The 25615-nt window shown below is 43.7% G+C and overlaps 1 protein-coding gene across 4 annotated transcripts in view; it reads left to right on the top strand.

Annotated features, from left to right (window-relative positions):
• The window catches only part of LOC122552444 (adhesion G protein-coupled receptor E3-like), a 90392-nt gene that overhangs the window by 28707 nt on the left and 36070 nt on the right, over positions 1–25615 (top strand). For 3 of the 4 annotated variants that reach the window (XM_087983154.1, XM_087983155.1, XM_087983153.1), the window contains 6 exons: positions 416–507; positions 3901–4072; positions 8410–8526; positions 13949–14148; positions 18060–18230; positions 22130–22339. In XM_087983154.1, the coding sequence (XP_087839280.1) occupies positions 416–507; positions 3901–4072; positions 8410–8526; positions 13949–14148; positions 18060–18230; positions 22130–22339 (962 nt within the window). The remainder of the gene's footprint in view (positions 1–415; positions 508–3900; positions 4073–8409; positions 8527–13948; positions 14149–18059; positions 18231–22129; positions 22340–25615) is intronic. The other variant, XM_087983156.1, reaches the window with a different exon arrangement.

Raw genomic sequence — 25615 nt, 5'->3', positions numbered from 1 at the left:
GATCATGGGAATCTCCACATTGACCAAGTTTTGAATGTTGTGCATCACAATTGGAATATTGATAAAACAATCCAGTTGATTCTCAATGAAAATAGAAAGTGCTGGAAGCACTACCACAGGTAGTGTGGGGGTAATTAAGAAGAGAAAAGGAAACAAAAAAAGAACAAAAAAAAAGGAAGTGCTGGAAAACCTCAGCACATCTGGCAGCATCTGTGGAGAGAGAAATATATTTAACATTTGGAATTGAAATGAATCTTCTTTAGAGCTTCAAACGCTTCAGTTGAAGAGCTGTACTGGATTACCTCTTCACAGATGCTGTCAAACCTGTTGAGCTTCTCCAGCACTCTGTTTTGATTTCAGATTTCTGTCATCCACAGTATTTTCTTTTAATTAATTGCTCCTTGTTTATCTTCAGGTAATGTTTCAAAAGTCTTAGAGGAAACTAGAAACCTGAGTACGTTTATTCTTCAACTGCACCAACAAGATTTGCAGAAATTCTCTGTAATGGTGAGTTATTGAAATCTTCCCAAGTTCACATACTCCAGACTACTCAACATTGATAGGTGACTGGCAAGTCCGGAAGGTCTTAGAGATGGCAAGTAAAGCAGAATGAATTCTTCTGTGGCTCAGTAGGTGAGCTGTGTGTTGCTGGTTAGAGGATTGTGGGCTCATATTCAGGGACTTAAGCATGTGATGCTCACTGATGTTCCCCAAGCTGTACTGAGGGAACACTGCTCTGACATTTTGATGACTTGTTAAGCCAATGTTGTATTGATGAGATGGGTTGAATGGCCTCCTTCAGTCTTGGGCTGGGATCCTATGGGTGCAGGAGTATTGCTGCTGGAGTTGTGCATGGGTAGACTTTGTCACCTGAAAAGACCATCCAGTAAAATTTGGAAAAACCCTTGAGATCTGGTGACCTTCGTGATCACCCCTTTCCTTCCTTCGGAAGCGAACACTTCCCACAAACATCAACCCCCAAATCTCTATATAGGCCCTGTCTAAGTGGCCGCCATACTTACTTGGATTCTTACTCCATTGCAGTCCCAGCACAGGCCATGGGTCCTGGTGCCGCTGTTGCCACTGAAGAGCTGCTGGGCCGTCCAATTAGCAAGTCACTCGAAGGGGAACAACTTCATCCCTTAAAGGGACAGGAGTGCTGACTGTGAGCAGTTAATTGCCAATAAAACTTTTGAGATCAGAAATCTTGCAATCGGTCAAGGCAGGCCTTGCCCTAGCCTATGGAACACGTCCTGTTAAATCCCAGCCTTTCTTTCAAGCCATCCCCTCAAGCTAATGTGAAAAACTGGAAGGACTGAGTACTCCAGTCAATGTTTAGACCTTTACTAGAAGCAGATTAATTGATAGCTATTTGTGGCATTGTACTGTGGACATATTCCCCAATTTTGCAATATCGATTGAACTTGAAATATGTTTAGTTGGCTGCAATTTGAGATGCCCTGGAGATATGCAGGACAGTGTAGAATTTTTTCCCTCATCTCAAAACTCAGTTTTTTTAAAAGTTTGGCGTGTGGTTTAGTTCATGCAGAAGATCCAAATTGCCACAGTGAGGTACATGTTTCCCTGGAGCTATGGATGGTGAAGTGGTAGGCGCGATATCTTTCCCATCACACGGCTGATGAAGAATACCTCCCACTCTTAGCGCCTGCCATTGATCTGTGTCTAAAGCAAGTTGATGGTCCACTTGTTTGGCCACATTATAAAAGCACTTTCCTTGATCATCAAGCCCTGAAGTGGGATTCCAACCCACAGCTGGAAATGGTGACATGCTGCTGAAATTCTCTGTCCTATGCTCATCAGGACACATGCAAGAATGACAAATTTAGGAAGGGAGCAACAATTTATTTTACATGAGAAACAAATACTGATTGACTACTGTAAGCCATCTTGCCAACCAAAGAGTTGCATGGAGAACATACTGAGGGTGTTTCTCCCATTCAGTTGAGACCATCATTAAACTTACCTGACACATGATAAAGTGATGGTTCTGCACATCTCTTGGAAGATGTACAGTTCACCTTGAGAAAACTGTGGCCTCTCTTTCAGTCATTGCTGCTAACTTCATCATCACTGAGATGTCAATGTTTGATTGTCCAAGACAAATGGAATGGTGGAAGTCAGAAATTGCTGGGAAACTCAACAGGTCTGGCAGCATCTCTGGAGAGAAAGTGGAGTCAACATTTCAGGTCTGTTGACTCCTCATTAAGAACTGGAGTCAATGACAAATGGAGATCTAACCTAGAAAAAGCGAAAAACTGTTGGGCAGACAAAGGACTGGGTAAAGATCAACCTGGGAGACGGAATATCTGCTTGTGGGGTCCATTAACGGCTGACAATGGGTTGTGTGTGGTAGCAGCTCATGTGATGACAGGGCCTGGTTTGTAGGGGTTGGGATAAGGACATGAGAGAAGATGCTCAGTCCCTAAAGTTATTGAACTCTATATTGAGTCCAGAGGGCTGCACAGTCCCCAAGTGGAAATTGAGGTGCTATTCTTCCAGTTTGTGCTGAGCTTCACTGAAGCAAGCCTGAGAGAGATGTCGGTTAGGGAACACTGTGATGAAAATCATCTTAGACAATCATTTGAAAGCTAAGCACCTTCCCTCTGAACATATTGCAAATGGGTGATTGGAAATGCAGTGTAGCTAGAATCTGTTTCATGGATTGGCATCCAGAAGATATGGGCATTGTGCTTTTGCCCTTCAAACTAACACTGACTCCACCCAACTGAGGCATTGTCCCAGCCACTAAGGAGGTAAGTTGATGCACTAATAAGGCATTTTAACAAGCTATAAGATTTTTTTTTTAGATTACATTTTTAGATTAGATTACATTACAGCGTGGAAACAGGCCCTTCGGCCCAACAAGTCCACACCGACCCGCCGAAGCGAAACCCATCCATACCCCTACATTTACCCGTTACCTAACACTACAGGCAATTTAGCATGGCCAATTCACCTGACCTGCACATCTTTGGACTGTGGGAGGAAACCGGAGCACCCGGAGGAAACCCATGCAGACACGGGGAGAACATGCAAACTCCACACAGTCAGTCGCCTGAGGCGGGAAGTGAACCCGGGTCTCAGGCGCTGTGAGGCAGCAGTGCTAACCACTGTGCCACCGTGCCGCCCACAATGCTCTTTAACTGGCAACTGCATAGTGAGAAGTTCACTCCCAAAGTCACGATGGGCTTCCCTAGATTTCTTGTTTGATTCCACCATACATCTCAGCATATGCCACATTACTCAGATCCCTAAAGGATTCTATGACCTAGTGGATTAACAGTGGTGTTAATACCAGAGCCCTGGCCAATGTACTGGGGACATGGGTTTGAATCCCACCACAGCAGATGATGGAATTTGAATTCCATAAAAAGGTATGTGGAATTAAGCTTCTAATGTTGACCACGATTCCATCACCAATTGCTGGAAAAACCCATCTGGTTCACTAATGCCCCCTCGAGAAGGACACTGCCATCCTTACCTGGTCTGGTTCACATGTGACTCCACACCCACAGCAATGTGGTTAATTCTTAACTGTCCTATGGGTAACTAGGGATGGGCAATAAATGCTGGCCTAGCCAGCAATGCCCTCACCCTGTGAATAAATCTTTAAAAAGCTGCATGTATTGATAAATAGTTATAATCCAATTGCTGGGATCCAACAATTTGTTTGACTGCTTGAACAGAGGCTATTTGTTCATAGTTTTTATTTGCTGATAAATGTAACCTTCTTGGAGGATTGACCACTTTCTTCCAGAAATAATTTGCACAAATATAATGTTACCGTTCAGAGGGGCAGGGGAGCTCCACTGTCAATGTTGTTTCTTTAATCAATGGGTTTTCAGCTCTCTTGATAAATAAGTGCATTCTCATCCACAGGAAATTACTAATCTCACAGAGAGAATCATCAGCAAGCTGCAGTGGGAGAGCTTGGAGGCTGACTCCAAACACAGTCTAGCCTCGAAGCTGCTGCAGACTGTGTCCAGTTCAATGATGGCTGCTGCCTTGAGCACACCTGATGGGACATTGACAGCATCATCCAAATCTTTGGGTAAATTGCAAATGAATTTTTAATCAGGTCTGATTGCAACAGTGCAGTACACTGCCGCTTCTCTCACAAAAAGGAAGCTTAGACCCAGGATAGGATACCTGAGCTGTCTCCACTCAGTGAGAGCATGGTTGTTTTGACTCTCAATTTTATTCGCTCATGGAATGAGGGTGTCGAATGGACAGTTAGGAGTCAACCACATGGCTATGGCTCTGGAGTTGCGTGTAGGCCGGACCAGACAAGGATTAGAGACAAAACTGAAGATGGTGGATTGTAAGGTAGACAGGAGGCGATGGCCTAGTGGTATTTTCGCTGTTAATCCAGAGACACAGGTAATGTTCTGTGGACCTGGTTTCGAATCCTGCCACAGCAGATTGTGGAATTTGAATTCAACAAAATCTGGAATTAAGAGTTTAATAATGAATATGAATTAATTGATTGTTGCAAAAACGCATCTGGATCACTGTCCTTGAGGGAAAGAAACTGCCATCCTTACCTGATCTGGCATACATGTGACTCCAGACTCAGGAATGTAGTTAACTCAGTTGCCCTCTGGACAATTAGGGATGCGCAATAAATGCTGGCCTAGACAGCAACATGTTCATTCCATGAATGAATAAAACAACAAAAAAAAAAGCTGGAGGCTAGAAGAACACAGCAAGCCAGCTAAGGATGGCAGCTTCCCCCCTTAATGAACATTAGTGAACCAGATGGGTTTTTCCAACAATTGACCTTCCATTCAACATTATCATTGGATTCTTAATTACAGATTTTTTAAAAAATTGAATTCAAATATACCATCTTCCACGGTGGGATTCAAACCAGGTCCCCAGAACATGACCTGGGTCTCTGCATTAACAGTCCAGTGATAATGCCGCTAGGCCGTCACCTCCTGAGCTCCATCCACTGGCTCAATGTTCTTAACAATCTAACCCTCGCCCAAGTCCTCTAGTGCTTGAAATAATTAATGAAGGATTTGTTAGCATCTTTCATTCGCCCACCCTTAGCAATGGATAGTTAAGCAACAAATTGAGGTGTTTTCCTCCGGTGCCACCAGAAGCTATGTTAGATTTTGTTCATTTTTTTAAAAATGCAACACAAGAAATAGATACAATCAGCTAGATACAGCTCTTAGGGCTAAAGGGATTAAAGGGTATGGCGAGAAAGCAGTATTGAGTTGGATGATGAGCCATGATCATATTGAATGGCAGAGCAGACTCAAAGGGCCAAATTTTCTGTTTTTTTAAAACTCTCTCCCCAGTCCTTCACTACTTATCCGTTCCAATAGTACTAATCTTTGGGGTTACCATGAAGGTCTGGCCTTATCAACCTTGCCCCTTACCTGAGGTGTGGTGACCCTCAAACTCACCACCAGTTCTCTGTCTCAGAAGTATATTGCTGTTCCTTCACTGTTGCTGGGTCAAAGTCCTGGAATTCTCTCTCTCAGGGCATTGTGGGTCTACCCACAGCACAGAGACAGCGGTGGTTCAAGAAAGTAGCTCCCCACCACCTTCAAGGGGCAACTACGGACAGGAAATAGATGCTGGCCTGGCCAGTGACACCATATCCCATGTGTGAATAAAAGACAAATAAGAAAGCAGCCCTATGGAGACTTTTTTGCTAATATTAGAAGAGCAGAGAAGCCTCTCATTGTGGCTTCTACCCTTAAAACAGCAGCTGGATCAGAATCAATTGTCTTATCTTATTGTTGTTTGAGACACTGTCAGTAACTAGCTATTAACATCAGGATTTACATTACAGAAATAAGCTATACGGCCCAACTGATCTACCCCATTCACCCACTTCACCTCAACAAATATTTCTAATCCCTTCTATGTTTATCAAGATTCCCCTTAAATGCAGGTGTGTGCTGTTCATCTCAACTATTACTCATCTCCATCTGGGAGAAAAATTCTCCTGATAGCAGCCCTATATTTCAAACTGGATCTGAAGAAACCAGTACCAATAACAAAATGCACCATTAAATAATAATTGAATAATGTGGTGTATAGAATTCAACTGGAGTGAATGCTGTGAAGTGAGCTAAAGTGTGGAGGCAACAATACCCCTACTTCAAGTGGAGTTCTTGAATCTGAATTAAACACAAAACGCCAGGGAAACTCATCAAGTTTGGTGATGTTTGTAGTGGGGAAAAAAAAAGTTTGGAATCTGGTAGGACTCGTCCTCAAAAGCCACACGAAACTCGAGACATTAACTCTCTTTCTCTCTCCCCACAGATGTTGCCAAATCGGAGTTTCTGATTTCTAGCATCTGCATTATTTTAGTCAAGTCAGAAAGGTGGTCCAGCAAATTGACAGTGTAGGCAAGAATCTCTCTTCTACTAATACATTAATGATGGAAAGAAACTGCCATCCTTACCTGATCTGGCATACATGTGACTCCAGACTCAGGAATGTAGTTGACTCAGTTGCCCTCTTGGTAAACTTTACTTTATTGCTGAGTGCATTCTGCTTGTAGTCAATGGAGTTTAAAAGTGAGAGACAGAGACAATCTCACTGAAATGTACAATATTAAGGGACTTGAGGGATAGATGCTAGAAGACGGCTTCCACTTTTTGGGAAATCTAAAACAGCAGAGCATAGACTCAGAATAAGGAATTGCACCCACAACGATGTGACCCTTTAGAATTCTCTATTCTAGAGGGCTGTAGATGCTCCATTGTTTTAGATCTTTAAAGCTGTTATAGAGTCAGACAGCATAGAAACAGCCCATCGGTCCAACTCATCCATGCCAACCAAATATCCTGCATTAATCTAATCCTAATTGCCAGCATTTGGCACATATCCAACTAAACCCTTCCTATTAATATACCCATCCAAATGCCTTTTAAATGCTGTAATTGTACCAGCCTCCACTTCTGGCAGCTCATTCCGTACACACACACACACCACCCTCTGGAAGAGGTTCCTTTTAAAAAGTTTGCCTCTTAAATCTATGCTGTTTAGTTTTGGATTCCCCACCCTGGAGAAAAGACCTTGGCTCTTCATCCTATCCATGCCTCATGACTTTATAAACCTCTATAACACCCCTCAATGCTCCAGGGAAAATAGACCAATTTTTGTCTCAAGAAACCAAGGGATATGGGGAGTGGACAGCAAGGTTAAAGTCAAAGTTAGCCAATTTGATATTAAGTGACAGGACAGGCTCAGTCATCACTCTTGCTCCTGTTTTATACATAATCATGCTCTGAGATCAGCTGTGGCTCAGAATGTAGCAGTCTACCTCTTTGTCGAAAGATTCAGTCCCTGCCCCTGAGCACTGAATGTAGTATATCACTTCCAGTGCAGCACTAAGAAGGTCTCAGACCATCCATGGTGCTGTCTTCCAGGTGGGTGACTAATCTAAAACCACCTCTTCCCTCTAAAGATGCTCGTTCTCGTTGTGATGTGTACATGTATAGTCATACAGCATGGAAACAGAACCTTCAGTCCAACCAGTCCATGCCACCCATAATTACAAATTAAACTAGACCCATTTGAGTGTACTTGGCCCTTACCCTGCCAAACATATATTCATGTACTTTTCAAAATGTCTTCAAAACATTGTAACTGTACCCACATCCACCACTTCATCTGGAGGTTCATGCCACACACGAACCACTAAAATATTGCCCTGTGTCTTTTTTAAATCTTTCTCCTCCCACCTTACAAACTTAACCCCATCTTGAAAACCTGCAGTCGAGAGAAAACACACCTGCCATTCATCTTATCTATACCCCTTATGATTTTATAAACCTCTAAGGTCATCCCTCAGCCTCCAGTGAAAAATATCCCACCCTCTCTTATAAACTCTTTGTTAAACCGCAATCACCAATCTCACTACTAGGTTAAAAAGGTATTCGTCACTTGACTTGTTGGGGGCCAGTGGAAGTCAGATATAGTTACATGACCCTTATCTTCATGACCCTTATCTTCAGTTTCAGTGTCTGTGTCCAGCTACTGAGTTATGAGAGGGGTGCAAGATGGTGGGCAAATTCATGTTTCCCTCCCTCTGCTTAAAATAAAGTCCAGCTTCTTGTTTGCAGGAACTTGCACATTTCCAGTGCCATTTCCTTTCCTACAGCATAATTCCATTTCATAGGCTTGCAAAGGACACCTTACTGTCAGTAAGAGTGTAGTGCTGATAGGAGGTTGGTTGAGAAGGCTCAATCAGCCTACACTTTGATATACTTGTAGATCCTTTTGTTGAAAAAAAAAGGTTGATGAAGATAAGTCAGGATTCAAACACCTTCACTCTTTTCCCTGAGATAAATTTGAATTTGCTGTTTAATCCAAGATGACTTTTAAACACATAAATCACTTTATAGTTTATATTTTCAGGTCTCAAGATACATATTCACCGTGGAGACATTTCAGCAAATGAAAAGCTGATGTTAAATGTGAGGGGCAACAACATGGAACTTGACTGGAGAACAGCAATTGGACAAAATAATTCAGGTAAAACAGGCGAGCTTTACAACTTGCAATTATGCAGAAACTTACTAACTACAAAAATATAGTGGCTACAATAGCAGGGTCAGAGACTAGGAATCCTGCAGTGATTAATTCACTTAACTCCCCAAAGCCTATCCCCAAGGCACAAGTCAGGAGTGTGATGAAATACCTCCCACTTACCTAAATGAATACAGCTCTAACAACATCCAAGCTCAGCAACATCCAGACCAAACTTGATTGGGAGTTTGTGCAATCTTCAACATTCATTCCCTTTGCTATCAATTTAGAGCTAGCAGTGTGTACCATCTACAAGATGTGTTGCTGCAACTCACCAAGACTCCTGACAGCACATTCAAAACCCTCAACTTCATGTCTTGATAGACAGGAACAGAGGTTACATGGGAACACCACTTCCTGCAATTTCCCTTTCAAGCCACTCACCATCCTGACTGGGAAATATTACTATTCTTTCAGTCTCATTGGGTCAAAATCCTGGAACTCCCTCCCTCATAGCACTGTGGTGGTTCAAGGTGGCAGCTCACCACCACCTTTACAGGGCACCTAAGGACTGAATAAGTGTTAGCCAGGCAGCAGTGCCAACATCCCATAAAAGAATTGGGAAAAGTAATTTATTTAATAGAGGCTTGTGGAATAGTCAGCCAAGACTCCATGGCAGAACAGATATAGGACAGCTGAAAAGTGCTAAGTAATATTTCTCTTTCCATATTCTCTTTATTTTTTTCATTTCTCACTGAGAGTTCAAGCAAGGAATGGGGTTAAAGAAAATGTAGATGGGCAAGTAGGACTAATCTGTATCAGGTTAATCCATTCTCCTGCCTTACCGTTGCTGAAGCAGATTGTTGACTGTAGTTTGAGCCAATAACATTCTCAATCTCCAATTTGTGCACCATATGCTTAAAGCAGGTTGGTATACTGCTTGTGAGGCTCACTCAAGTTTAGACAGTGGGGTCTAGGCCATACATTGAACCATAGTAGTACATGTAATTAAGATATTTTTCTCTATCAACCTGTTTAAAAAAAACTTTCCTGTTCAAGGAAACAGGACTTCTGGAGCAGCTCAATTTGAATTAAGGTCTCATGGCTCCAAGGTGGGTCATTACCACTGTCCCACATGAGCCCCCACAGTAATGCAATTAACCCTATTCCATTTGGTAACACTTATTACTGACCAATGCCTCCACTGTATCACAGACCTTCCCTTCTGTTCTTCCCCACCTTTCCAGCCTGACTCAGGGCTCACCAAAAATTGTGTCACTGTATTGGCAAGTGGGTTCTTTCAAGATTGTGTGGGATATGAGACAAGCTGTCAGTCCCCACGTATGTGCTGCTCTGGACTAGCTGGAATGTTGAATTGAAACATTTCAGGCCTGGCCCCAAACTGAGTCATTGGTAAAAACAGAATGAGCAGAAGAGGTGTTTGGCCCTTTGAACCTGCTCTGCCTTTCATTGTGATCATGGCTGATTGATCAACTCTGCCTCATCCTGCTTTTTCCTATAACCTTTGAAAAGGTCACGAGGCTGCGTGCCTCCACTATAATTCATTTGTTGTTTTTAATAAGCTTTCAGCTTGGTTTTCTGAAATAATTGCAGAGGCTAGTGTCCCATCACCATGTCACCCTTTATAAACTTGTGCACAGTTTGCTTGAAGGCAGTCCTCAACCAAGATTCTCATCTCCTAATCAGATATTCTTTTCCCTCCAATACAATATGCTAGCTGTGGCCAGCCAGCTTGAAGACAGTCTTCAACTGATGTGATTCTAATCTCTCTTCCTGTTTAGATAGTACAATATTAAAAGTAACATGAACAGCTGTATACAACAACTTAGGGGAAGGGGCAGCAAAACCTGACCCCCAAACCCCACTGTTCAACCAGTTCAGGGAAAGACAACAAACCTCAAATTCCACTTAGTATCAAAAGGTAGCAGTTACAAATGCATACAAGTCAGTCCAATCAAATAACTGGATATAACCCAGACCCCCACCAATCCCTCCCACTTCCACTCAAAAGGCAGCTTGCCCCTACATCCTTTCTGCTCTTTGTCTGCCCCATGCCCTTTCTGGCCTTCTGCCCTGACATTCAGGCCACCTCCAGGACAGCCTTCTGGCTTCCTTAACAGCCCTTCCAGCCACCTTGAAGGCCTGGCACCTGCCTGGGGTGATAGCCTGAAAGCAGGTACGCTGTCCTCAGTGCTTTCAGTCAGCCCCTGCATACCCTGTCTCACCTACCCTGGCATGGCATTTAGGGCATGAACTGTCTTGACACCTTCAGGCCACCTCTAGGCTAACCTATCCAGATTGCTCCTCTGAAAGGCAGTTCAGAGAACCCTACCCACCTTCTGGCTCAGGGTGACAGCCTTCAGGCTGTGAGCCTCAGCTCACAGTAAGACCTAGAGATACAAGACAGTGCAGGTGATAACCCAATGACCACAACAGAATCAAACAAATCCCTCCTGGTACATAGAATCATATCCACATGGAGTTCTCCAAAATGCAGAGACCATTCCTAGGAATGCAGAATCCATTCCAGTATGCAGAGTGCATTGTTACAGTCCACTCCTGAAGGCAGGAAATGCACATTTCTTAGCACTAATGTGCAGTCTCCATAGAGATGTGGTCTCTCCACAAAACCAAGCTCACAGTGAACTACACTCCTGTGAGTAGAGGTTAACTCACAGGAGAAGGTCTCCTCCCACAGATAGGGTCCACTCCTGGATGCAGTAAATGCTTACCCCCCAGCACACAGTCTTTACAGAGGCCTACTCACAGGAACAGTTCATCTGGAAAGGTACATAGCTTCTCTGGAAGAAGTCCAAAACACCAAAAAGGATCAGCCAGTTCAGGAATCAGGTCCTTAAACAAGTGAACAGCTGTAGTACACAAATGGCTGTAGCAGCCAGGTCAGAGTCAACCCTAATTTTAATCTCCTGCTTATATTTTCCCTGAATGGAGAAAATCTTGTTTTATTTTATTAAACATACAGTTTAAACAATTAACATTAACCAACTGTTTAGAAAGAAACAGCAATTTTACAAGGAAGCAGAATGGCAAAGCCAAGCCTCAAACCGTACCAACCAGTTCAGGGAAAGAGGACAAACTTCAAATCCCAATTTCAATCATTTCAAAATATTGGACTGTCTTGTATGTACAAATGTCAGTTACATGAAAGTGTATATAATACAGATCCCCAGCAACCCACCCATCCTTCCCACCTTTCGCCATTAAGGCAGCCTGCCCCACTACCCGTCAGTCTGCCCTGACACCTTTTGACCATCTCTGGGATGGCCTGTCCTGCTTCCCCAACCCCCCAGGATGACTGATCAGGGCAGCCTACCCACCTTCCAGCTTCTCTAGCCACCCTTAGAATAGCCTGCTCCAGAAACTGTCTGGAGTGCCAGGGCTGAGGACAACCTGCCTTCAGCGCTGTCTGCCTTTATGTACTGTTTGGGCTCTTGCCCACCCTGATGGGCTCTCTGGCATGTGGACTGCCCTGATGCCTTCCAGCCACCTCTAGGTCAGCCAGCATGCAAGGCAGCCTACAAGCCTTCCAGATCTTTGCCTGCCCCACACACCTTCTGACCACCTCAAGGACAGCCTGTCCTGATCACCCATTCTCAGAAAGGCAGCACTCAATGTCTACCCACCTTCTGGCTCTTAGGATGACTGGCAGAGTGGCCTATCCACCCTCTGGCTCTCAGGACAACCTATGAACGTCCTAGCCCACAGTAAGGCCTGCCAGACCCAGGGACACAAGACAATGAAAGTGATAACCCAACAAACAACAAGACAGTCAATTACCATCAAATAGCCCTTTCAGATGGAGTGTCCTTACAACAAGGAGGAGTTCTTTCAAGATGTAGAGTCCATTTCAGGAGTCTCGAGTCAATTCCAGTATACAAAGTACATTGTCAGAAATGGAGTCCACTCCAAACTGCAAAGTCCATTGCTAAACACATCCACAACTGAGGCATAGTCCACTCCTGAAGGCAGCAAATGCCCACCACATAGGTGTTCAGTCTCCATGAAGCCCTGGCCCACTCACAAGAATATAGTACATTGTCAAGGTGTCATTAACTTGGGGTTTGGGTCACTCCTTAAGGTAGTGTCAATTCTAAACCCCAGGATTCAGCAAGTATCACCTCCCAGCACACATGTTCAGTCTTTGTAGAGGCCTAGTCCTAGGGTCAGGCTACCCACAAGAACAGCTCATTGGCAAGATGTGTTTTTCTCACAACGGCTCAGTCTAAACACCAAGAATAATGAAGACAAGACAAAAACATACAAAAAGTCCAAGAGCTAAGCCCACCACAATCAACTTTGTCCTTTCCTCAAAGAGAAAAGAGTGTAACACAAGCTGTAACCAGCCAATGAAACAGCAGTTCCCTAACATAAACTAAGATACATCTGAAACTATGTAGATCATGATTTGGAGGGTTACATTGTACTTTGCTCAAAAACAGCACACATTCATGTAAAACTCCATTATCTCACTTTTTAGATTAGAATCAATCTAAACAGCATGACATAGGCAGAGAACACAGGGGGCTAACACCTTCAGCATATCATCTAGCTATCACCCATTGTTAACAGCTAACCTAAGAATGCAACTTTTAAAAACGGTTTTGTGATTTACGTATGAAAGAAGTGAAACTATCATGGCATTCAAACAGAAGAAAGACTTAATTTTTCAATGTATAATTTCAGTTACATCACACTAAATTTTTGCTATAAATTCTATGTTAGGATTGAGCCCTCCACTATCACCTAGTGTGCTTCCAATTAAACCTGTTGGACTATAACCTGGTGTTGTGATTTTTAACTATGGATATCAGACAGTTTAAAAATCAGTCCTCAATAAAAAGGAATACCAGCTGGAGTTAACAAACTACCTATTTTTTTTCAACCAGTTCAGGAATCAGGTTTTCTAGAACAAAAAGTCATAGATTTTGACTAAGAGCTGGAGCATTTAAATCAGGTGCGGAGAAATTGCTTTTCACAAAGGGTCATCAACCTGTGGAACTCAGTGCTCTAGAGTACAGTGGATGCCAGGACATTGAATAAATTGAAGGAGGAGATAAATTTTTAGTCAGCAATGGATTGAAGGGTGATGGAGAGCAGGCAGGAAAGTGTTGAGATCAGCCATAATGATATTAAATTGCAGAGATGGCTTGAGGGGCTGAGTGGCCCATTCCTGCTAATGTTCTTTTCTAAACAATGGGCAGGAAAGCCAGTGATTTCTTAGCTGGAACTGCTTTCTCCCGAACTTTTGCCCTATATAACTCAGTTCTTCTCTCCACACCCACTGCCCAGCTGGCTGAGTGTTCTCATCTTATTTTGGCATCCATCTTATTTTGCTTTCCGTTCAGTGTGGTTCCCCACCCGCTCACTACTCTTTGTCCCCTTCCAGGCGTCGCTGCTGTTGGTTTCATTGCCTACAGTAACCTGGACTCCATTCTGGATGGGGATTTTGTGGATGAAGAGGACGAGAAAAGGGAAAAGCTAGGTGGGAGCTTCCGACTGAACTCTGATGTAGTGACAGTGACCACGGCAAATAGGCAGGAAACCGAATTGAGCGAGCCCATCAACTTCACCTTGAGACACAACCAGGTCTGTTTCTTTTGAACTGTCCTTTGAAATTTTGAGAGATTATTTGTTGTCGCTCACATTGCGTTATCGCATCAATCTCCGCTCCATTGATTTTCTCTCCCTTATCCAGTGTGTGGTACAGAGCTATAGCAAGCCAAGAGGCTTCTGTGTTCACTCCCCCAAACTAACTTTTCATTAATCTCTCCCTTCTTTTAAGTTTAAGTTGGAAAGCTTTCAGCTTCACTTCTGGTGAAACAAAGTACAAAAACCCAGAGATAAAGTCATAATTCATATAAACTCATCATTTGGTCAGTCTTGTTAGTTCTGAAGGATGTGGTGAAACTTGAAAGGATTCAGAAAAGATGTACAAGGATTGGAGGGTTTGAGCTATAGGGAGAGGCTGAATAGGCTGGGGCTGGTCTCTCTGGAGCATCAGAGGCTGAGGGGTAACCTTATGGAGGTTTATAAAATCATGAGGGGCATGGATAGGATATATAGACAAGGTCTTTTCCCTGAGGTGGGAAAGTCCAGAACTAGAGGGCATAGTTTTAGGGTGAGAGGGGAAAGATATATAAGGGGCAAGTTTTTCATGTACTGGGTTGTGCGCGTATGGAATGAGCTGCTGGAGGAAGTGGTGGAGGCTGGTACAATTATCGCATTTAAAAGGCATCTGGATGAGTATATGAATAAGAAGGGTTTAGAGGGATATCAGCCAAGTGCTGGCAAATGGGGCTAGATCAGGTTAGGATAACTGGTCAGCATGGACGAGGTGGACCAAAAGGTCTGTTTCCATGCTTACTTCTCTATAACTCAATGATTCTGCTCCAAAACAGCATCAACTTGTCCCACTGCTTGTTCAGGCACTTACCCAAATCCCTGTTGAAAGTTTTGATGGAATGTAACCTGTCACACTGTCAAGTAATGTACTATAGAATATTCATGCACTCTAGATCCTAACCATTCACTGTGGGATAAAAGGAGTACCCTCATGTTTTTGTTGGTCATTTTGCCAACCAGTTTGCGCGCTCTGATTCTCCTGCTACATGAAACAGTTCCTCCTTGCCTACTATGATGATACCGTGGCTTTAAGAGGTGATTTTGTCTGTTTTTTTAAAAAGAGAGAATTTAAGATGAAAGTGCCAAGTAGATTGTTCAGAAAGCCAATATCATAAACAGTTTGTGAGGGCTTGAGGTTTTATTTAAAGTTGGAACAATAGAAGCAGGCTGATTGAATGTGGTCATGCTCTCACAGAACCAGGATTTTTAGTTTTTCAGTTGCTGCTGAGATCTTGAAATGGAAGATATTTCTTTCCCCCCCTCTCTCAGTTACAGATAAAAACTGCGGGTTTGCTTCCTGCTGCTGGAGTTGCATGTGAGACAGTCTGTTTTCTGAATTTGTCTTTTGCCAAATGTGTGTTTATGAGTTGTCAATATATTGGAACAGTTAGTAGCGAGCTACTCTATTATTCTGTTAAGTTTTTAAACAGAGTTACACTTAAGCCAATTCTTTTCTTTTGTTGTATTGTAACTAGAGTGGATGAATAAAGTGTTTTGCTTCATATCTGGTAGTGTGACCAATCGAATTGCCTCTGGAACACAGCATTGTACACTTGCCTTTAAAATAAGAAAATGTTAAGGTCTAGACTATCTTCTGAATATATTTTGAGGGGGGGTCTGGTCTGATCAATAATATTGACTCAATCAAAACAGAAGTGAGTACAATATTCCAGTTGAGGTATCATAAATAGTTAACATAACAGTCTTGCTTTTGTTTTCTATACTTGTAAGAATAAGGTAAAGAGCATCTCCTGTATAGAATTTTCAATTATTTTGTCAGCTTCAAAGATTCGTGAAAATCACACACAATCCAGAGTAGATGAGAAACTGTTCCTGCTCATAAAGGACAAGAGGGCACAGATTTATAGAGATGTGCAGAAGAAGAAAGAGTAATGCAAGGAACTTCCTTCTCACTGACTGTATGGCTAAGGTGTGCCATAAAGTGTTTTGCTTCATCCACTCTAGTTACAATACAACAAAAGAAAAAAATTGGCTTAGGTGTAACTCTGTTTAAAAACTTAACAGCTAAGCCTGAAAATGTGATTGAGGCAGGTAAATTGGATAAAAATAATTCGAGGATTTGAGGAACAAGATTAGCATTTGATAATGATATTGTTTGAAGAGCCAATGCAGGCATGATGGGCCAAATGGCTTTCACCTGCGATGTAACAATTCTGTAACTGTATAATATACTCTCAGATGATTCTATGTATTATACATCCCCACTGATCCTGTACCCCATATAATATTTTTAATTCATATTTCCCTCCCAATATTCTATCTATCAATGTGTATCATTTTACACACTTCCCTGTTCAGTTTGGCAATGTTCAGGTGTCGTTGTACCTCAACGAAGGTTGGCACTGAGTATCCAAACTGCCAAATGATACTTACTCTTGAACCCTATGGATTCTGAACCCATCCACCACCAAATATCACCAATGGTGCTGCCATTCAATTTGCTGGCAGATCCCAGAGGCAGGATATCCTCTGGGTGAGGGGAGGACAGCCCCTGGCCAATTAATGGCCAGATGGTCAGTCTGTGGGGTCAGCGCACACATGACTGTTGCATCCATGCTAGCTTTCTTTACAGCAATCCTATCAGCCTCCAGTCAGCCCCCTGTCCCATGAGTTAATTTTCCTCCGGTACCTAGTCAATTTCCTTTGGAAATCATTCATCATCTCCACTTCGACCCTCTCTCACCCATCAGCAGCAAGTCCCTGGCCACAACGAAAGTATTCTCGGTCACATGGTCCTGATAAAGAATATTTACATAATTTACCAAGGTAAGGAAGACGTTAATTATATTGAAGAAACAGCTTCATCTTAACAAAAAGACTGCAAGAGAGAGCATGATCTTGAGACGATTTATCCTTCATCTTATTGAGTAATACAGCACGGAAACCTGTCTAACCAGTCCACACTGAACATAGTCCCAAGCTAAACTAGTCCCACCTGCCTGCTCCTGGCCCATATACCTCCAAGCCTTTCCTATGTACTTATCCAAATGTCTTTGAAAAGTTGTAATTGTACCCATATCCACCACTTCCTCAGGAAGTTCATTCCTTATGCAAACCATCCTCCGAGTAAAATATTTGCACATCATGTCTTTTTTAAATCTCTCTCCTCTCCCCTTAAAAATGTGCCCCATAGTCTTAAATACAATCCCTATAGCATGGATGCAGGCCATTCAGCCCATCAAATCCACACCTCCTGCGCAGCCATCAAGTCTATGCCTTGCTCTGTCTAAGCACCCTTTGATCTGTATGTCCTTGTTTGCTACGATCTGCCTGACCTGCCCACAAAACAAAACTTTTCACTGTACTTTGTCACAGGTAACAACAATAAATCAAATCACCAACCCTCCAAAGAGCATCCTACACAGACCTACCTCCATACCCCTGCATATCCTCAGGCTAACCCAAATAGCCTTCACGTCCCTGGATACTCTGGGCAATTTAACATGGCAAATTCACCAAAACTGCACATCTTTGGGACTATGGGAGGAAACCCATGCAGACACGGAGAATGCGCGAACACCACACAGTCATCTAGGGCTGTGAATTGAACCAAGGTTCCTAGCACAGTAAGGCAGCAGTGCTAACCACTGAGCCAACTATACTAACAGTCTGGGTCCAACTCCCACACAAGCTGAAGTTACTGTGAAGGACCCTCCTTTTCAACCCCTCCCCTCTCCTGTGGTGTGATGACCCTCAGGTGAAACCACCACCAGTCGTATCTCTGTAATGAGAGAGCAGCCCTCCAGTTCAGTAGGACAATGGTGACTTGGACATGAAGGTCCCATTTTGCAAATGTGATAGGTTACACAGAACAGAACAGTCATGGTGACTAGTGTCTGTGTGTTTGGTCACAGGAAATGACATCAGAAAGAATTCCAGTTTGTGTCCATTGGGGAAATTCGAAGGCAATGAGCTTCTGGTCTACAAGAGGCTGCAGGTTGCTCAGCTACTCTGGAAACCGCACAACCTGTGGATGTTTGCGCCTGGCCAGCTTTGCAATTCTGATGGCCCCTGCTAAAATGGAGGTAAGGGTCATCATGTAAACACTGCACAAGAAGCAACACTCCTGCTAAATTCCATCAACATCTCTCTTTGACCTCCCTCCTCACCATCTCTCCCTTCAGCCACACCCTGAGATCTCTGCATTCCTCTAATTCTGGCCTCCTGTGCATTTCCCATTAGTGGCAGCTATACCCTTAGCTGTTTGGGTCAGGAGCACCGGAATTCCATCCCTAAAAGTTTCTCTGTCATAAAAGACCAATTGTGTCTGAAAGGATTACATGGCACCACAAGATAATGTTTCAGGAGGATCTAACCATTGGAACATAAGACATAGGAGCAGAATTAAGCCATTCAGCCCATTGAGTCTGCTCCACCATTCAATCATGGCTGATATGTTTCTCAACTCCATTCTCCTACCTTCTTATAATCCTTGATCCCCCTTACCAATCAAGAACCTCTGTCTTAAATAGACTCAATGATTTGGCCTCCATAACACTCTGTGGCAATGAGTTCCACCCTCTGGCTGAAGAAATTCCTCATCTCGGTACTAAAGTGTCATCCCTTCATTCTGTGCCCTCGGACTCTAGTCTCTCCTATTATTGAAAACATCTTCACTCCCCACATTCACCCTCTCCAGATCTCTCAGTATTCTGTAAGTTTCAATGAGATTCCCATTCATCCTTCTAAACTCCACCAAGTACAGACCCAGAGACCTCATATAACAAGTCCTTCATCCCTGGGATCATTCTTGTAAACTAGCTGTGTTCCTGTGTTGATAAGTCCATGTAACAAATAATAATATGAACTTACTATTAAGTTGAGCCTGATAGTCTTTTGCAAGGCTATCATGTAATGCAAATAGCTATCAAGTACTATGCAATAATCCTATCCTGTTTATCAGGATTCAGCATCCATTCTGCTGAAGACTTCATGTGGTCACCCTTCCCTCCCTATGCTATTAGTGAAATGGGTTCATAGCCACAAGAATGATTGGTGCCAGCCTAGTCAAGGTATCTCATATGGTTCTGATGAACATATCCATCAAAGTTGACCCATGAAATCTGCTCCCCCATTTGATCTTAGCTGATATTTATCTCAACCCCATTCTCCTGCCTTCTGCTTGTAATCCTTGAACCCCTTAACAATTCAGAACTGTCTATCTCAGTCTTAAATACACCACACGGTGGATTTTACCATCTATGCTATTTCACCATATATTTCACCTTGCTATCTTCATATAAAATATTCCTGAAAACCTATCTCTTTGACCAAGCTTTGGTCATCTCCCTCAAAACTACCTTCTATTTATCGTTGTCATCATGATATACCTTTGGTTATTTTATTGCATTAAAATTGCCACATTTAATATAAGTTGTTTTGTTGAGTATCCACGTTCCTTTCCTTCAGTTCTACCAAGTGATGTCTCCATCTAAATAAACTCTTTAAAAAGCAATATCATGTCATCATCTCAAAGACTGCTTCAGTTAATCCAATTCAGAAAATGAGGGTGGGAGCAAAACCTTACCAAAATCAGAAATATACTCTAAAGTTGAGTTGTACAAATGTGAGCTTCAGGTAGTTTGCAAGTTCTCAGGCAACTTCGGTCTACTTTCTGCTTCACTTACTGATTCTGGGGTCGGCTTGAAAACAACGGGCCTGGGATTTGCTGGTTTGAAGATGTGGTAAAAAAGTAATCTGTGGTCAGCATCTCTCCTATCCCATCATGCTTTCTGGTATTGTAAGTGATTCCTTCTTCTCAAGTATTGCCTCCTTTCAAAACAGCACACCTCACATTCCAGAGACCCAAATCAGACCATTCTAAGTTCTCTGCGACTGCAACTCACTGTTATATCTCTAATCTCCCTATTGTTCTGTGTTTATTTGTTCATGTGAGTCTTGCTGACTGGACCAACATTTATTGCCTGTCCCTAATTATGCTTGATCTGAGTCACTTGCTAGGCCATCTCAGAGGCAATTACGAATACATTGCTCTGGAGTCACATGTAGGCCACACCAGGTAAGGGTGGCAGATTTCTTTCCGAAAAGGACACTGGTGAATCAAATAGGTATTTTCGACAATCGGCTGCATCGTCATGGTCACCACTAGGCAAGCTTTTAACTCCAGGTATTTTACTGAATTCACATTTCACCATCTGCGATGATGAGATTCAAAACCACATTCCCAGAATATTAAATAAAAACCAAATGAGCTACGGATGCTGGAAATCAGAAACAAAAACAGGAATTGCTGGAAAAGCTCAGGAGATCTGGCAGTATCTGTGGAGAGAAATCAGAGTTAACGTTTCAGGTCCAGTGACTCTTCCTCAGAACCAGGTCTGAAGAAGGGTCGCTAGACCCGAAACGTTAACTCTGATTTCTCTCCACAGATGCTGCCCCACCAGCTGAGCTTTTCCGACAATTCCTGTTTTCGTTCCTAGAGTATTAGTCTGGTATCTAGTTAACGATCACCATTACACCATAGAGTCATGGAGTCAGCGAGATGTACTGCACCGAAACAGACCCTTCAGTCCAACTTGTCCATACTAACCAGATATCCCAAATTAATCTAGTCTTATTTGCCAGCACCCGGCCCATATCCCTCTAAACCCTTCCTATTCATATACCCATCCTAAATGTCTTTTAAATGTTGTAATTGTACCAGTCTCCACCACTTCCTCTGGCAGCTCATTCCATACACACACCACCCTCTGCGTGCAAATGTTGCCCTTTAGGTCTCTTTTAAATCTTTCCCCTCTCTCCCTAAACCTATGCCCTCAGCAATTTGCATGAAAAGTGTTTGCCTGATTTCAAACTAAAAAGATCCTAAACAAAGACTTTTTATGACCTTAAACCTTTCATACGTCTTTGATCCTGTTGGCTATACCATGCTTTTCCAATGTGTCACCTCCAATGCTCAGCTCAGAGATCTGGATTAGTCTCACTCGCATCCCTCCAATGAAATCCAGAACATCTCCAGCAATGGGTTCACCTCCCGTTCCTGCCACCATTGCCACTGGAGTCTCCAACAAATCTACACTTGGCCCCCTTGACTTCTTGATCTGCATGCTGCCTCCTGGTGGCATCACCTGAAGCACCAAGATCAGAATGCTGTCAGCCACTCAGCCCCTCAACCCCATTCCACCATTCAGTAAGGTCACGGCTGCTTTGACTGTGGCCTCAACTGCTGGCTTCCCGGTATTTAAAAGGGACCTGAGGGGCAACTCTTTTGCATAGAGGGTGGTACGTGTATAGAATGAGCTGCCAGAGGAAGTGGTGGAGGCTGGTCCAATTAAAAGGCATCTGGATGGGTAGAGAATAGGAACGGTTTAGAGGGAGATGGGCCAAGTGCTGGCAACTGGGACTACATTAATTATAATATCTGTTTGGAATTGACCACAGGATCTGTTTCCATGCTGTACTACATGGCTCAAGGGGCAGCACAGTGACTTGGTGTTTAGCACTGCTGCCTCACAGCGCTAGGGACCTGGGTTCAATTCCAGCATTAGGTGACTGAACGGAGTTTGCACATTCTCCCCGTGTGCGTGTGGATTTCCTCTGGATGCTCCAGTTTCCTCCCACAATCCAAAAATGTGCAGGTTAGGTGAATTGGCCATGCGAAATTGCCAGTATTTTTCAGGGATGTGTAGGTTAGGTGCATTAGTCAGGAGTAAATGTGCAACAGTGAGGGGAAATGGTCTGGGTGGCTTATGCTTCAGAGAGTCAGTATGGACTTGTTGGGCCGAAGGGGTTCTATGCTTCTATGATCTCTATGACTCCATAACTGCTTCATCAATCAAAAATCTATCTGAATCTGCCTTGTCTATGACCAACCTGCTACATCAGAGAAAAAGTGTCTAATGTCTAGTTGGCTGTATGCTGTGTATGTCCAGCTAGGGCGAGTCAGTGCTTATTGTTTTTGCAGGAAGAATTCGTGCAGGATGAATTTGTCCTTCACCTGATCACACTTGTTGGAGTCAGCCTGTCGCTCGTCTGTCTCGCAGTTTCCATTGTCACGTTTGCTTTGGGCCGTTCGATTCAGAGCGAGACACGGGTCATTCATCTGAACCTGTCCATAAGTCTCTTCCTGGCACAGTTACTGTTCGTGACGGGGATTTCCAGAACAGGTCACAAGGTGAGGAATTCCTAAGAGAGGTCACTCCTCTTCTGAGCCATTGTTGACAATAGAACACCTGTCTGCCATCCTGAGAAAGACCCTTTTATTCCCACTCTCTGCTGCGCCTCATCTTCCACCTAGGAACCCTCCAACCACAAGGGATGAACTCAGATTTCTCCAGTTTCCTCATTTCCCCTCCCCCCACCTTGTCTCAGTCAAATCTCTCGAACTCAGCACCGCCTTCCTAAACTGCAATCTTCTTCCTGACCTCTCCGCCCCCACCCCACTCCAGCCTATCACCCTCACCTTGACCTTCTTCCACCTATCGCATTTCCAACGCCCCTCCCCCAAGTCCCTCCTCTCTACCTTTTATCCTAGCCTGCTGGACACACTTTCCTCATTCCTGAAGAAGGGCTTATGCCCGAAACATCGATTCTCCTGTTCCTTGGATCCTGCCTGACCTGCTGCGCTTTTCCAGCAACACATTTTCAGCTCTATACTCAAAGAAGTTTAGAAGAATGAGGGGGGATCTAATTGAAAACAACTGAATGGCCTGGACAGAGTAGATGTTGGGAAAATGTTTCTATTGCTAGGAGAGATTAGAACCCGAGGGCATAGCATTAGAGTGGAGTGAAGGGAGTCACTTAAATGTCTACTATCACTGCCGGCAGTGCATTCCATGCACCCGCCACTCTCTGAGTAAAGAACCTATCTCTGACATCTCCCCCAAACTTTCCTCCAATCACCTTAAAATTATGCCCCCTCATGATAGACATTTCCGCTCTGGGAAAAAGTCTCTGACTATCCACTCTACCTATGCCGCTCATTATCTTGTACACCTCTATCAATCATCTGTCATCCTTCTTTGCTCCAATGAGAAAAGTCTTAGCTCCCTCAATCTTACTTCATAAGACATTCCCTCCAGTCCAGGCAGAATCCTGGTAAATCTCCTCTGCACCCTCTTTAAAGCTTCTACATCCTTCCTGTAATGAGGCGACCAGAACTGAACACAATATTCCAAGTGTGGTCTAACCAAGGCTTTAGAGCTGCAGCATAATATTGTGGCTCTTAAACTCAATTCCTCAAATAATGAAAGCCAACACACCATGCACCTTCTTAACAACTCTATCAACTTGTGTGGCAACTTTGAGAGATCTATGGACATGGACCCCAAGACCCCCTCTGTCCCTCCACACTACCAAGAATCCTGCCATTAAACCCTGTAATCTGCATTCAAATTTGACCTTCCAAAGTGAATCACTTCACATTTTTTCAGGTTCAGTTCCATCTGCCACTTCTCAACCCAGCTCTGCATCCTGTCGATGTCCTGTTGCAACCTACAACAGCCCTTCACACTATCTACTACTCCACAATGCTACGTGTCATCAGCAAATTTGCTAACTCACCCATCCACTTCCACGTCCAAATAATTTATAAAAATCACGAAGAGTAGTAGTCCCAGAATAGATCCCTGTGGAACACCACTTGTCACCGAGCTCCAGGTGGAAGACAGAGAAACCTCGATTATCCAAAGAATGTGGGTGAGGAGTCTTTTGTTCGGTTAATTGAATTCTGCATAATCGAATGCCGGATAACACTGTTTGGCCAAGCATTGGGACCATGCGATTTTGCCAGATAATCTGATATACGGATAATCGAATGCCGGAAAATGGAAGTTCTCTGTACTTTCCATCTACTACCATTCTGTCTTCTATGGGCCAGCCAATTCTGTATCCAGGCAGCTAGTTTTCCCTGTATCCCATTCCTCCTTACTTTCTGAATAAGCCTACCAAGGGGAACCTTATCAAACACCAAATACAGAGGAACCTCAATTATCCAAACGAGATGCGTGGGCACTATTTCGTTCCAATAATTGATAATTCCGTTAATTGGTTCAATGCTTTTTTCTCTGGGGATTGGAGTTTTCTGTAATGTCTGCTCCCGTTCAGGCGACAAAGCAGCAGCAGCAGCATACCGTGCGGGAGCCCCTGCCCCCCCCCAATCCCGTCCAGCATCATCCCCTGTCCGCCCCGCAACGCCGCCACCCCGTCCGCCCCCCCACCAGCAATGCCTCCCCCGCCCAACCCCTCCCAACACTGCCCCCACCCTCAACACAGTCCAACACTACCCACCCTGCCCGCGCCAACCCCGTCCAACACCGCCTCCTGTGCATCCCCACCCTCACAGTCACCGCTGGCCTCCCCCAAACCTGTCCAACTCTGCTCCTCCACCTGCCCCCCAACCACATCCAACACCGCCCCCCCTCCCCATCCACTTGTGCCCCCTCTCAGGGGCAGCGAATTGCACATCAACAACAAGACTGCTGCTGCTGCCTTTTGGTGGTGGGGGGGTGGTGCATGAGTCTCCAAATTTTACACACACACACAAAAAAAACCTTTTAGTGCAACCTTTTGACAGATTCCACCTTTGTCCTGTATAGGGCAATGTTGGAGAGATTATCTGGGGAAGGGGCTTAGAGTACATGCCTGTGTGAAACTTCAGGGAAAGTGAGGGGGGAGAGTGAGGGTGGGATGTCAGTCATTTGGAGACAGTGCCTGGGCTCCCATCAGTCCAGGACTGTTCTCGGCAGAATTTCAGGAAGTCGAGTTCACTTTTAATCACTGTAAACAAAAGACAGGATCTGTGTTGGAAACACGTCTTTGACGTAATGTTTCCATTGGGACTTCAAGATCTCCTTCAGATAATCCGATATTTGGATTATTGATATTCGGATAATCGAAATTCTGTACACCAAATTCGCTGCGCTACCTTCATCAATGTGTTTTGTCACATTCTCAAAGAATTCAATAAGGATAGTGAGGCATGACCTACCTCTCTCAAAGTCATGCTGACGATCTCTAATCAAACTCTGGTTTTCCAAGTAATCATAAATCCTGTCTCTCAGAATCTTCTCCAGTACATTGCCCACATGAGACATAAGACTGATTGGTCTGTAGTTCCCAGGATTATCCCTATTCCCTTTCTTGAACAAGGGAGTAACATTTGCCACCCTCCAATCATCTGGCACTCCTCTAGTGGACAGTGAGGACACAAAACTCATTGCCAAACACGCAGCAATTTCTTCCTTTGCTTCCTGTAGTAACCTTAGGTATATCTCATCTGGCCCAGGGGACTTCACTATCCTCAAGTTTTCCAAAATTTTCAGCACATCTTTCTTCTTAACATCAACTTGTGTGAGCGTATCAGCCTGTTTCACGTTGTCTTCACAAACGACAAGGTCCCTCTCACTGGTGAAAACTGAAGCAGATTATTCATTAAGGATCTCCAACTCCA

Source organism: Chiloscyllium plagiosum, unplaced genomic scaffold (genome assembly GCF_037043375.1).
Source record: "Chiloscyllium plagiosum isolate Xiang-an unplaced genomic scaffold, Cpla_swu_hap1 HiC_scaffold_45, whole genome shotgun sequence".
In the NCBI taxonomy this organism is placed as follows: Eukaryota; Metazoa; Chordata; class Chondrichthyes; order Orectolobiformes; family Hemiscylliidae; genus Chiloscyllium; species Chiloscyllium plagiosum.
This window is presented reverse-complemented; position numbering and strand designations above follow the sequence as displayed.